General features: G+C 53.4%; 1 protein-coding gene across 2 annotated transcripts; it reads left to right on the forward strand.

The window, feature by feature from the left end:
• Positions 1 to 288: 288 nt before the first annotated feature.
• Positions 289 to 12,240, forward strand: VSIG4 (V-set and immunoglobulin domain containing 4). 2 transcript variants are annotated; one of them, XM_044437829.1, is made up of 9 exons: positions 289 to 445; positions 4,048 to 4,404; positions 4,900 to 5,178; positions 5,692 to 5,748; positions 7,453 to 7,536; positions 8,903 to 8,959; positions 9,616 to 9,729; positions 9,992 to 10,013; positions 10,733 to 12,240. In XM_044437829.1, the coding sequence occupies exons 1-9, from the start codon at positions 388 to 390 to the stop codon at positions 10,950 to 10,952; spliced, it is 1,248 nt and encodes a 415-aa protein (XP_044293764.1). In that variant the 5' UTR covers positions 289 to 387; the 3' UTR covers positions 10,953 to 12,240. The 2 variants fall into 2 exon arrangements, with proteins under 2 accessions (XP_044293764.1, XP_044293765.1); XM_044437830.1 differs by lacking the exon at positions 7,453 to 7,536.
• The last annotated feature ends 882 nt before the right edge of the window (positions 12,241 to 13,122 follow it).

Consider the following 13,122-nt stretch of genomic DNA (forward strand, 5'->3'; position numbering starts at 1 on the left):
TCAAATTTTGTATTTGATTTTTGTCACAAATGGCCAAGTCAAAGTCTCAACACATTACAGGTACCCTGGAACTTAGCAACACAAGTGAGAAAAATCATGTGCTTGAAAATATTTCTGACTAATGAGAAAAAATAAAGGAGAACATTACCTGGGTCTTCCGGATTTTCCCCACCTTAAACCACTGCAGTTTCCTGCCATTTGTTGCATTTGCTGTGATTTTCTGAAACATTTAGCAAAACGCAAGATGCGTAAAAAAAGAAGAAGAAGAAGAAGAAAAAGGAAGGATAATAAAGCAAGCGAAGATAAGGAAGTTGTGTTTACTTCACTCCTGGGCATAGGAGAGTCAAGGAGCTCAGTTGTGAAGGCAGGAAAGTGAAACTTTGGAAGATGGGAAGGCTGGCTGGGACTTGGTTTCTGGTGCTTCTCACCACAGGCGGTGTGACAGGTGAGTCCAAGGCGCCTCCTGCCAATCCGGAATAGAATCAGGTGTGAATGCGGGTTTAGGACACCTGCCTCATTGTTTAGTGGCCATGCATGTGATGCATAATGAGAGGCAGTGTGGTGTAGTGGTTAGAGTGTTGGGCTGGGGACTCAGGCGACCTGGGTTCTAGTTCCCGCTCAGGCATGGAGCTTGCTGGGTGACTTGGGCCGGTTCGAGGCTTTCGTCCTCACCAGGTTTGCAGAGTGGCTTCTGTGAAGGATAAAATGGACCGGAGTGGAGCGATATGAACCGTTTAGTGATACAAGCTGCAAGAGGAAGAAAGTCTGGCTAGAAATGTAACATAGGAAGAAAAAGAAACGGGGCAGCAGTGTTCAAAAAGTGAGAACAATCCACTAAGGGGGTGCCCCAATAAGGAGAACTTTGAAAAGAATAACGCATCTTATATGCCCTTCCTCAGCCCTTAGACTTCCCCTCTTCCCTTAGAAGAATTAACATCTCCCCTGAGCTCTGGACTACTGAACCGTGAATTTATATTTCCTGAAAACAAAGCGCTCCGGTTACTTAAGAACAATTATGTATATGCCCATTCATGAAAATGGAACGCATCACTTATCAATCAAAACCGGAACCCCGAACTTCCCCGCACCCTGTCTCTGGGGTAAGATCCCAGTTCCTTCTGCGCCAGCTATGGGGGAAGGAGGGAGCCTGGGGGCGGATTCCCAGCTCCAAACTGGAGCTCTGTCTCCACAGTCAGTTCTGGGAAGCAGACCCTGCCTACCTGCACCGCCGCCCCACGGATGTCCAGGCGCCGTGGGATTGCTCCCTTGGCGCACAGCCCTGTGACTGTTCAGAATAAAGTCCTTCCATCTCCCACCATCTTGGGGCTAAACATACAAAGGATCAGGGCTTTTTTGGTCATAGAATGCACCGGAACAGCGTTCCAGCACCTTTTTTTGATGGATTTTTCTAATGGAGTGATTTTGAATAGCTTGCGGGCTGCTTGTGTGTCGGCGCTGCTTGTGAGGGCACTGCTCGGCTCGGGACGCTGCTCGGCTTGGGACCGGTCGTGTGGTCGCGCGCTGAGTGCTTACTGCTGGCAGCGACCATTATGTTTATGTGTGTGTAGAGTGACTGGCTACGTGCAAAAGGAAAATAAGTTTTTTACCTCAAAAAAAGTTGGTGAATTGAAAATCTTTTTTAGTGTAAAAGTGTGACTCCAAGACACGAGTTCTGGCACCTTTTTTTGTTTTACAACAAAAGCACTGCATAGGATTGCAGCCTCAGTGCCTTGATTGCTCACGAATCCCTTGCGGCACGCTCACGTGCTCTGACACAGGCCTTGGGGATTCCTTCCAGGCGTGAGGAGGAGGCCAGCTCAAGCCTTTCATGGGCTTTGCACATGCAGGCACCCACGTTCTTCTCGGGAAGTGGTGAGGATGAGTCCAACCATAAGCAAATTCAGATTCAGCTCCATCGGCCGTCTGGGATTCAGAGAAAAGCTGCCGTCTGCTGAGACAGCCCCCCTTTGAAAGATCTGTAGAGTTCTTGCCCCACCTGGGTTGGGCTCCAGCTTGCACAAGCCCTGGCTACCCAGTGCCGCAGCCCAGCCCATGTGGAGGGAGCCCGGCTGGGGACACTGAGGAGAGAGGGGGCTGTAGGGGACGGGAGGCAGGGAGGAAAGCAGCACCCCAGCTCAGCGCCCCCCTTCCTTCCCCACCGCGTGTTGCAACAGAACTGAGTGCTGTGTTGATACCTTGGTGCGCCGGGGCGCTCGGGAGAGCAAGTGATGCCATCTCGTTGCATGTTTCCATTGCTACGCATTGCAAGAAGGGGAGGGCATTTGGGTTTTGCTTCATTGTGTGAAATGCAGCTTTGATTAAGCTACACAAGACCAGTGGTGACTTCCCAGGGGCTGAGCAGCGCATGGCACAGGTTGCTCTCGGCCCTTCTCTACTCGGTGTGTGTGTGCCTTGCCCGGCTTTTAAAGTGGACTCTGGTGAACGTCCAAGTCTTTAAGGTGCCACAGTGCCTGTTTATCTTCCTCCATGAGAACACGGGATAGCGCTGCTGGATCTGGCCAAGAGTTCATCTCATCCAGCTGTCTGTTCACACAGGAGTAAACTGGCTGCCCCTGGGATCCTGCAAGCAGGATGTGTGTGTAACAGGCACCCTCCCACCCCTGTTCCCCAGCAACTGGAGCCCAAAGGCACACTGCCTCTGATAACTGGAGCTAACTTACAGCCACCAGCACGAGCATCTCTTAACAGATGCCTCCACCGGGTATTTGTCCAATCCTCCTCTAAAGCTGTCCAAACCGGTGGCCGTCGCGACTTCTTGTGGCAGTGAAGGCCATCGTTTTTGGTGCTGCGTGAGGAAGCCCTCCCTGTGAACTCTCCTGTCTCCCCACCATCAGCTTCATGGGGTGACCCCCCGGTGGGTTCTACTAGCAAGGGAGAAAAATGTCTCCTCCCCACTTCCTTCATGCCATGCTAAGTCTCTGTGTCCATCATGCCTCTGCTTACTCATCTTTTTCCTAGGCTAAAGAATTTCAGCAGTTGTAAGCATTCCTCACAAGGAAGTTGTTCCAACCTCATGACCATTTTTTGCCCTTCTTTGTATCTCTTCCAGCTCAATAGTACCCTTTTCCGGGTGCAGTGGCCAGAACTGTGTACACTATTCCAAGTGTGGTGGTAGCAAAGATTTGCCCTAGGGAGTGCAGTCTTGGCAGCTCTATTTTTAATGCCTTTTCTAATTGTGCCGTGTGCTGATGGACACCTCTCGGGAAGGACAAGGACGAGACACGCTTCTCCGGGTTGCCCAACAGGCCCCGCCATCCTGGTGCTTGCAGAGTGACCTCACGCTGAGGAAGTAAACCTTCTAACACAGAAACCGTGTGGGTGACCAGTGGCCGCCTTCGGAGGTCACTGAGCCCAGGATATACGTAGGGGACATGCACACAATAATATCTGTGCTCACAGAACCAACGCTGGGCTGATTACTAGAGCAAAATAGGAAAGGTTACTGATTAATTAGCAACGAGAGCGTCTAACCCACTTTTCCCCACAGCCTGCTCCTCCCTGCCCTGAGCTGCAGGGAAGAGATCAAAGCTCGTTACCCCGGACCAGGGTTGCCGGGACAGAGGACAGGCAGTGGCCGGGATTGCGATTTCCCTGCCGCTGTAGGGCTCTCCTCTCCAGCCTGCTGAGGCTTGGGTGGCTACGGGGAACGTGCGGGACAGGGAATGCGCTGCAGCCTCCGACCAGCATGACCCACGGGCCCCCAAGGCTCGCTGCCCCATCTCAGCTCCACCTCTGTAGCAACTCTTGCTTGTGAAACACCGTGAATCATGCCCGGATTCTTCTCTGTCTGAAGGGAAACTGGGGTGATTCACTGCTCCGGGGCCCTTCCAACTTTGCGCAAGGAGCATCTCAGCACTTTCTCCAAGAGCGGCATGTGCTGTCAGGTCTCCTGCTCACGGTTCCACCCATGGAGGGAGGCCCGGCCCGGCCCCAGAATCCCAAATGGCCCCTGATCTCAAAATCCTCCACTTGCACCCTAGCGTGGTTGCCACCTGCTCACACGCGTGCTTCCGCTGCCTTCCACAGCCGTCCTGGATCTGCAAGGCCTCCAGGTGGTCAACGGCACTTGGAGAGCTGCCATCACTTTGCCGTGTGTGTACGAACCGTCTGCCGACTTCAAGGAGCTCAGGGTCATTTGGAAGGCCTCTTGGGATGCCCTGAAGACCATCTTCCACCGCGATGCTAACTCTGGGGATCAGGTTCTCTTGACGACTTTCAAAGGCAGACTCAGCGTTGCTAAAGGGCTCCCGGGCAGCGTCTCGCTCCTCATCCATCAGCTCGAGATGACAGACACTGCGCAATACACCTGTGAAGTTTCCTGGGAGGCCAGAAACAAAAGCTTGATAAAGAGGGAGAGGATGACCACCCTCAAGGTGATAAAAGGTAATCTTGGCGATATCTCCCTTGGGTTGCATGTTGTCATGGGACCCTTCCCCTCAATGCCACCCCCTTTGCTTAGCTTTGCAGAATTGCTCTTTGGTGTACTTTTGAGAAGCTGTGGCATGCGTCCAGCCTCTCAAAGCAAACCCTAACCCTAATAATGAAGGAAATGCAAGGCTGTCCTCAGCTCTGTAGAAGGGACGAGTCATAACCCTTCACGTCCTGCATGGTGCAATTCTCAATATTGTTTTGCAAACAAGATGGTGACACATGTGAATGGAGGGAGAAGAAAAGTCTGCTGAGTTTTCCGCAAAACGGCAAGGGCTAGGAACTTGGTCTGCCCGCTGATGCGGGCAGTGCCACAGTTTGCTTTGCTTTGCTTCCTTTGGCTTCCCCATGCGGTTCCCTCACTTGCTGTGCCGGTTCGGACGGTCCTTGCACAGCGTCTCTCATTGCTGTGGCAGTCTGATGAATGTCAGCCCCTGTTCTGGTCTCCAGTTCCAGCGAGCAAGCCCATCATCACGCTCAGCCGCAACGCGTCCGTCCTGCCTGTTGGGAGCAGGACCAGCCTGACGTGCTCGGCCAGCGGCTCCCCGACCATCACGTACAAGTGGTTCAAGGAGGGGCCAGGAAGCATTGACAAGCTCTTGGGCAGGACTGCAGTGCTCACCCTTGACCGGCTGCAGGCCTCCGACTCGGGGAGCTACTACTGCACAGCGGAAAACAGAGTCAGTTCACAAAGGCGGCGGAGCGACGCCGTCCGGCTGACGGTGCAAGGTAAGGGCCTCCGCCATGCAGCTCTGCCGCGGCTGGGTTCGCACCTCACAAGAGCATGGCCTGGCTCGAAGTCCCAGAGCAGCCGATGGATGATCAGGCCTCCATGCTCGGGAAGGAGCTGTTTTTCCTAAACTAAAACCTCAGTTTTCAGGTTTTATTGCAGTGCTGGCACTTTGCGATAAATAAGTGGGGTTTGGGTTGCAGTTTGGGCACTCGGTCTCTAAAAGGTTCGCCATCACTGGTGTAGAACTTGCAAGCACGTTGCAGCCAGTGATCCAAGAAGGAGCCCTTTGAGAGTCCTGGCACCACACAGCAGCTGCCAAAGCTGCCAGCCACACGCCGACGGATTCTCCGCGGTTTCCTCTTTCCTCTCCCCCTTCTTAGCGCTTAAAGGGATGCTGCTCACCTGCACGGATGGGAGGTGCATTTCTCACACAAGCTGCAGCACCTTCCGACAGAAACCGTGGGGGCGGGAAAGAGCAATTCACTGACGCACGGCCCTTTGTCTTGCAGAGTCAGAGGCACCCACTCTGCGGCCAGACACCAAGGAGCCCACGCCAACAGGGGCAGGTGAGTTGCCTTCCAGGTGCCGAACGGGGAGCTGCGCCTGCTGGGCAGCCTTTCCCTGCTTGTGGGAAAAACATAGTAACACAGAAACAGAGTGAGTCAGAAGGGTCTCCTGGGCCATCTAGTCTGACCCCCGGCTCCAGCCGGCTCCGCTCACAACATGCCCACAAAAAGAGAGAGTGTTTTTTAAGCAGAGGCAACGAAATGAGTGCCCCTCCGGCCTGGCTGCAAAACCTTTTAAGGACCAAGAGGCTGTGATGCAGCACCGCCTGGTTTGCCAGCAGCGGTCCTCTCAGCTGCCGCCCTCTGAGCAGTGGCTGGGCCCTCATTCGGCTGCCAGGTGCAACCCTGGCCGTGCCACCGGCCCACAGGGAAACCCTCCTGTTGCGCCGTGGCACCTGGGAATGGGCAGAGCTGAGCTCTGTGATGGGGGCGCAGAAGTTAAGGGTCTCTTGTGCCTCCAGGAGCTGATTAAGGTTGGAATCAGTGCAGTGAAGGGCCCCTGGGATGGTGGCCGGTTTGCAGGGGAAGCCATATGAGGAGAGGCTGAGGGAGCCGGGTCTTTTCTGCCTGGAGAGGAGACTCCGAGGGGACCTGTTAATGACATATGGGTACGTGAGGGGGTGCCACGCAGAGGTGGGTCATGACCGCTTCTCCCCTGCAGTGAAGGGCAGGATGCGTTCCAGTGGAGCAAAGCTCAGGGAACCAAGATTTAGGGTGGATGCCAGGAAGTACTTAGGGCCCCTAGGATATGGAATGGGCTTCCTCGGGAGGTGGTCGAAGCCCCATCGGCGAGGGCGTTCAGGGACAGGCTGCGCATGCACATGGTAGGCATGGCGTGTGCAGAGCTGGCTGGAGCTGGGGTCAGACCGGAGGGCCCAGGAGGCCCTTTCTGACTCGCTCTGCTTCTGTGCTTAGCCCCATTCAGTACCTTCGACCCCCATTCATCACCTGGGATTTCAGATTGGTCCACAAAAGGTCATGCAGTGGAAACGCATGCATGCGCAGATGACCGTGCGATGAGAAGCTTGCATTCCCGAAATGCACCCCCTGCCCGTGCCTTCCAGGGGAGCCGTTCCGCGTGGCCACGCCTTTTCCTGCTTGCCGGGCCGCTGCTGAGAGAGGCCTCCCCCGCTGACGACTGTTCCCCTCACATGGGAGGGACCCCCAGCATGGCTGGCTGATATGGGAAGAGAGGCTTCCTCGGACTCTTCATCCAAGCAGTGCAGCTCCGCACCCCAAAATTCCCAAAATTCACCGTATCGGAACATGCCCCACCCAGTCTAGGGGCATGCGGATAAACAGGGTCCCGATTCGTCAGGGAAACCACGCTGGGGGGGGTGCTGCCCAGCACCCCATGGGGCCATCGGGGTGCAGCTCCCCTCGTCTCCCTTCTGCAGTTGCTTCAGGAAATACCGCTCCTTTCTCTCTCTTTCACAGGCACCCTCCCTTGCACAGCACTGGAAGGTAGGGAAGGCTGGGATGTGCCCCATGTCCCTTCTCCTTGGGGCTGAGCAGCTGCCTTCAGTTTGGGAGGAGCACTGGCGGGCTTGTTCTGAGTGTGGGGCCGTGGCTGGCCCTTGATCTTCCCCTCCATCGCCGCTGCTGCGGCCCCACCTGTCAAACCCGGCAAGCTCTTTGCTCTTTACAGAGGACTCCCCACTTTTGAGGAGCTCGTTTTTCTGACGGGGTGTGATGTCGTTGCAGAAACAACAACGGCCCACTGGAAGCACAGAGTGGGCACAGTGGCCGGCCCCGTCGACCCAAGAAGGGCTGCCGGCACGCAGACAGGTCAGAAAGAGCCGGGCCCAGGTTGCCATGCCGGCTGGAGAGGGTGGGAGGTGTCACCTGATAGCGGGCAGGGCCCCAGGCTGAGGAAGTGAGCACCCCTGCGAGGGGCGGGGGCGCAGGACTGCCCGCCTGGTTTTTTGGGACCCGCTGGGCATGGTGGACTATAAATGCCACGCAGCAGTAACAAGGTGTATTTTGTAAGCTTTTGTAAGCATGTCGATGTATTTTGTAGGCATGTCAATTCATGCCGATTTCCACAGAACAGCCATTCACAGTATGATCCCGTCACCTCAATATTATTTGTACTGCTGTGTGGCTTCTCAAAGCCTTGCCTCTGTCCAGCGTTCCCAGCACATAATTGGAGTCTTGATTCCAGAACATAACAGAACTGAACCTCGTTACGGGATCCCTCCTTTGCGCTCGCTCCCTCTTCTTTGCTCTCTCTGATCAGTCAGCTCTCTCTGCATCTGACAATGTTCAGACCGTCACCATCCGTTCCCTAGAGAAGGGGCATCTTTTCACAACTGAAATTGTGATTTCGAACGATCAGGCATGTGGCAGACTCCAACGTACCAAGTATTCCTCTGACAGTTGAACTTTAATCTTCTTTTCTAGATTAAAACCCATCCATTCTGTTTTAATAATCTAACCTCATGCGCTGCAGCCATATCAGATGCCTTTGATGAGCAAATAACCTCCGGAAACTCTCTCTCTCTCTTGGTCTTTGAGAACTAAAACAGCAAAATCAGTGGATAAACTGGATTTAACTGGCTGTTATCCTGTCTGAGTTCCTTTCATGCCTACACTCGGTCTTGTTGCTTGTGGCACAAGCAGTGGGATTATTGTTAAGACTGGCGTGTGACCCCCGGGCCCAAGAACACCCCCCTCTCTCTCTGCTGCCGATTTCCCACTGCTGCTGAGATGCAGGCGGCCGGAGGCGTTTTGGGGAAGGAGAGGCTCCCTGGGGCCACAGAGCAGAGGGCTTTCTGCGCCCTCTGAAAAGTTCCTGGCAGCAAGGAGAGAAGGGAAGTGGTCAGGGCTGCGGGTGGGTGTGGACAGTGCGAGGCCAGCTGTCGATCTGCCCGCACTTGGGGGCAAAACGCTTGTGCACCCTGATATAGAGGTGATATTCTTGAAGGTCCTTCATGGGAAAAGCCTGGGGCCCTTTACTCCACTGTTGGATCTTGAATGGGTTTGCTGCAGTGAGGAAACAGGTGGAAGAACCCGTGGGAAGCCATGGGCGGGCTGGCCAGGGGTGGGGGGGCCCAGTTGCCTGCACCCAGGCCCCTGGAAAGCCCGTGGACGGACTTGTCGGGAAGCCACCCCCTTCCCTCCCGCTGACTCAGGATCTCTGGGTTGTCTTTAGATCCTGTTGCAACTTCTCGAGCGAGCAGAGGTGATGGGACAGCTGCGGGAAGCTTTGGTAAATAAACCGGACTGCAGGACTGAGCGAGGAAGGGAGTCATGCCCGGCCTGTGCTTGCTTGTGCAGGGATGAGCCGGGTCCAGTGGGCTGAAATGCTTCGGGTGCAGGAAGGAGCTGGGCTGCGGGGAGCAAGGCCCCGAGTGGTGGTGGGGGGCTCACAAAGAGCGCCAGCCACACGAGTGCCCCTCGCTTTGGTGCCCAGATCCCAAAGCACCTCGAGGGGGAGCCAGCGTGCACCAAGCGCTGTGCACAGCAGGAAAAGACGTTTCGCCTGCATGGAACGGAGCAGACCGTACGAGCACCGTCACCCCATCTTCATGTAGCCTTGCCAAAAGGAAGAATATCAGGGCAGCAATCACCATCGAAGCCCCCAAACCCATCCGAACAGTGGAGTCTGGCAGGGTCTTCCCAGGGCAGCCGCTCTTGCAGAACTGGGGCCGAGAGAGAAGATGTGATCCCCCCCTGCTGGCGGGCTGCAAAATAGCCCCATTCCACAGATGAGGCCTCGATGCTGAATGTGGCTTGCACTTAGCTGGAATTTGAAGGGGGGGCTCTGTGCTTCAGTGGTCCATGGATGGCCTGCTTCTCTGGAAAAAATGCATTAAAATGGCCGTCTCCCTTATTGGAACCCTCGGTTTTTGCTCGTTCTGCCAGGTCTTCGGAAAGCCAGTCTGCCGCTGTACCTCATCGTCTTGATCGCAGTGCTCTGTGCTGCCCTCCTCATCGCTGTGGGGTTGGTTATCCTTTGCAGAAGGAAACCCAAGTCCGGTGAGTTGGGCCCTGGGCAGAGCAGAGGAGGGCTCCTTGGACGGGAGACCTAAAGATACAACATGGACAGGGTGGCAGAAATCAGTATTCAGAGAATACACACAATTCAGTCTGGGTGCTTATTGTGCTTCTAAAAACAGACCAACCGATCAACCAACAACCCCTTTTTACATTTTGAAGGATCGTTGTTCATTATTTTGAAATGAATCTGCTTTTCTAAGCAAAACATTTTTCACAAGAACCTTTCCTGTTTCTTTTTCAGAAAACCGCTGTGAAGTCACCTAGTAAGTGATCGCCTGATGTTGAAGAGGCAATATTGAAACTGGGGGGTGTGGGGAGTGAATGTGAATGACTGGCTCGGGTGGGGAGTCTGAAAAGCTGGGCTTCACATTTCTTGTGGTAAAAAAAGGATAAATAAGTTGGTTTCTCTAAGCATGAGCAGTCATGGGGAAGCTACTGCTGGTTTTGCAAAAGTTGCGAGATTTGTTCTCTGCAGTATGACCTCAAATATCACAAAATCTCAGTACTTAAAAAAATTAAAACGGGAAAAAATTTAAATGGAAGAGTAGGCCATCGATCATGTTCTTCTCGAAGTTTTAAACATTGCCTATTGATTTAACTAATTGCTGGAAGGCTCTGTTGGTGAAGAAGCCTCACCAGACTCAGCAAGAATTCCTGTTTGGGAAACATAACCAGGGTTGCAGGAGGCTGTGTGTAACCTGATTGTGATTTGGGAGAGATACCGCGTGCCTTTTAAAAAAAGCAGAACTGCAGATCTCAAACTAGGTCATGTACCCTGGAAGTATTTAGAGAATTGAGAGGAGGACGTGCAAAGCAGTGCAAAGGGCGAGATGCCTTGCAGAAGCAGGAAGTGCAAACCCACTGGGTTTCCGCTCCACAAATTCTGCTTTGCTCAGCTGCCTTCCATCGCGCCTGCAACTTCTGGATGCGGGTAAGTGACCGTCTCCCCAGCCCGATTCTCACATGAGGCTTTCTCTTTCAGCACCAATTATGCCATGACAAGCGGAGACACCATCCCAGTCAGCCTGGGAATTGTTCCTGTGTGCGGAGTTGAATATGAGGATCCCACTCAAATGTTTGGCAACAATTACACCATGGAACCTACGAAGGGCGGTGTGTATGTGACCATGGGTACAAACGCCATCAACGACTATGATATCCTTCCGAACAAGATGGAGTCTGAGTATGAAATAGGAGACTGAGCCGGCCCCATCGGGAGCCTGGCAAGCGTGGGACTGCAGCGGCTGAATCTGCAGGGCCTTTGTGGAGGGGGCGGTTTGCTCTGTCGCTGCCCCTTCTGCAGCACACCTGTATGCTTGCTTTGCGTCCTGTGTAGCCCTCTGCCTGGGCAGGGGCCCAGCTTTTTGTACATTGCCCAATGTCCAGCCCCAGCGATATCTGCAGTGAGCAGGATCCAGCAGCAGGTAAGGAGGAGGCCTCTGGCTGCCCTTGGGAGCAGAAGATGCTGAAGCAGGTGGGCAAAATGCCTGAGGGATGCATGCAAACTCCTCACGGAACAGTTTCCACCAGGTGGCCTAGAAATGTACAGCAGAGCCCTCTTCGTCCTGCCTTGAGGGCCTGTTGGACTCAGATCCAGCAGGCGAGTGCATTTGCAGGGGGAAAGATTTCTGTGCACATACCTCTAGCTTGAGGGCACATTTCCTGTGCCAGGAAATTTGTGCTCTGTACACAATTCTCCAGCCTGACCCAGCAGTCACAGCAAAGCATGCTCAATGCCTGTCCAGTCCTTGCCACAGGTCTACTTTTGGTTTTGTCTGTCAGCTGGACTGCATCTTTGGTACGCTCCCTTCCTTACTGAACAGCTGGCAGGTGCTCTTGGGAACATCTGCCCAAGCTTATGCACCTGTAGCCACAACTGCGCCCCTCCTGTGCCACTGTTTGGAGCTTACAACCAGACAGCTATGAAGAGCATCAGGTTTCCCAGTCACAGAATCATAGAACTGCAGAGTTGGAAGGGGCCATGAGGGCCATCAAGTCCAACCCCCTGCTGCTGCAGGACACCAAGCTGCACCATCCCACTCAGAGGGCTGGCCAGTTTCTTTCTGAATGTCTCCAGTGTGGGAGAGCCAAAGTGTTCCTTTGCAAGTTGTCCAGTGGACCTAGAAAGGTGGAAAGGGGTGACCTGTTTAAGTGAAGGAAATGGCCATACCTGGGGAGGTTAAAAATAATAATTTACTCTGTTTGTACTTGTCATGAGAAGGGAACACATGCCTTGATATGAAACTTCTCCATATTTGTGAGCCACCCCAAGGCTTCGGCGAATGGGGCAGAATAGAAATTTGCTAAATAAGTAAGTAAGTAAGTAAGTAAGTAAGTAAGTAAGTAAGTAAGTAAGTAAGTAAGTCCATGCATTGGCTTCTGACGTCTCCTTAGATGTTGCCCATGTACCTTCAAGCCTGCCATCATAGTGTTAAGGACTGGAAACTTGAATTCTTCTTCCACTATTAAAGGACCGTGCTTGTGTGGTGTGCTCATGGAATTGTGCCTAGAATGAGGTCCAGTCGCCTCCCAGAGGTCATTTCTTCTTCTGAGGAGGCACAGATGTTGGAAGTGTGCCCCCTTGTGGGGGAAGTGTGCAAAGAAAACAGGGCATGTCAGGGAAGGGATTAAGTAACCCCAGCAAGACACCAGTGGTCACAAGCCCACATTTCATCTACACATAAATCAGTGGCTCTTTCAGACAACACAACAAGCCATTACATTTTTTTACTCGGTGGGAGGAGGAAACCACGATCAAGTAGAAACTACTAGCTTGTCTGTCGGGGGATCCTGGTAAAAGCCCCTCCAAACCATGGGCAACCGCACAGTCTTGCTTGTCGTGGTGTGTGAATGCAGCCAGCCTCTCTTCCTCCATGTTTCTATTGGCAACACGGAAAGTAACTAGCCCAGTTTTTTTCTGCCACCTCTGTTGGTTTCTGCACTGTTGCTGCATTTAAAAAATGTTTTTAGTAAGAACGGATGTTTTAATGGGCAGTGTTAAAACATTCCTGTACTCCCTCCATATCAGCAAAGAGTTTCTAGGCAAGCCGGAATGGCACTTCATAATCCACTGTTCCTGATGTTTGCTTCTCACGGCTGTTTCTTTTTCTCCTGCCTGGTACAGCCAACTAATGTTTTACATGCATAATAAACACAGCAACTTGGCCGCCCTCGCGGTATAAGAGGATGCTGCATGGTTTGAACTGTCCCCTGTCCCCCTGTGAGGGCTCTTCCGATTTCAGTCAGGTATAGAAGAGGTCTTTGGAACTGCTACTCGGGCTTCCAGGAGAAGCGCCTCCCGGGGCTTTGGTTGGGCCTGATAATCTGGCCCTACTGACCTGTAGCCCGGAAGTAAAAGCCCCTCAGGGCCCA

Source organism: Varanus komodoensis, unplaced genomic scaffold (genome assembly GCF_004798865.1).
Source record: "Varanus komodoensis strain SLA01 unplaced genomic scaffold, ASM479886v1 scaffold31, whole genome shotgun sequence".
NCBI lineage: Eukaryota > Metazoa > Chordata > Lepidosauria > Squamata > Varanidae > Varanus > Varanus komodoensis.

Bases quoted from the DNA above. Each gene is read 5' to 3' on its own strand.
- VSIG4 (XM_044437829.1), top strand. From the start codon at position 388: ATGGGAAGGCTGGCTGGGACTTGGTTTCTGGTGCTTCTCACCACAGGC. The intron at 4,405-4,899 runs GTAATCTTGGCG...TCTGGTCTCCAG, and splicing joins CACCCTCAAGGTGATAAAAG to TTCCAGCGAGCAAGCCCATC. The intron at 5,749-7,452 runs GTGAGTTGCCTT...ATGTCGTTGCAG, and splicing joins GCCCACGCCAACAGGGGCAG to AAACAACAACGGCCCACTGG.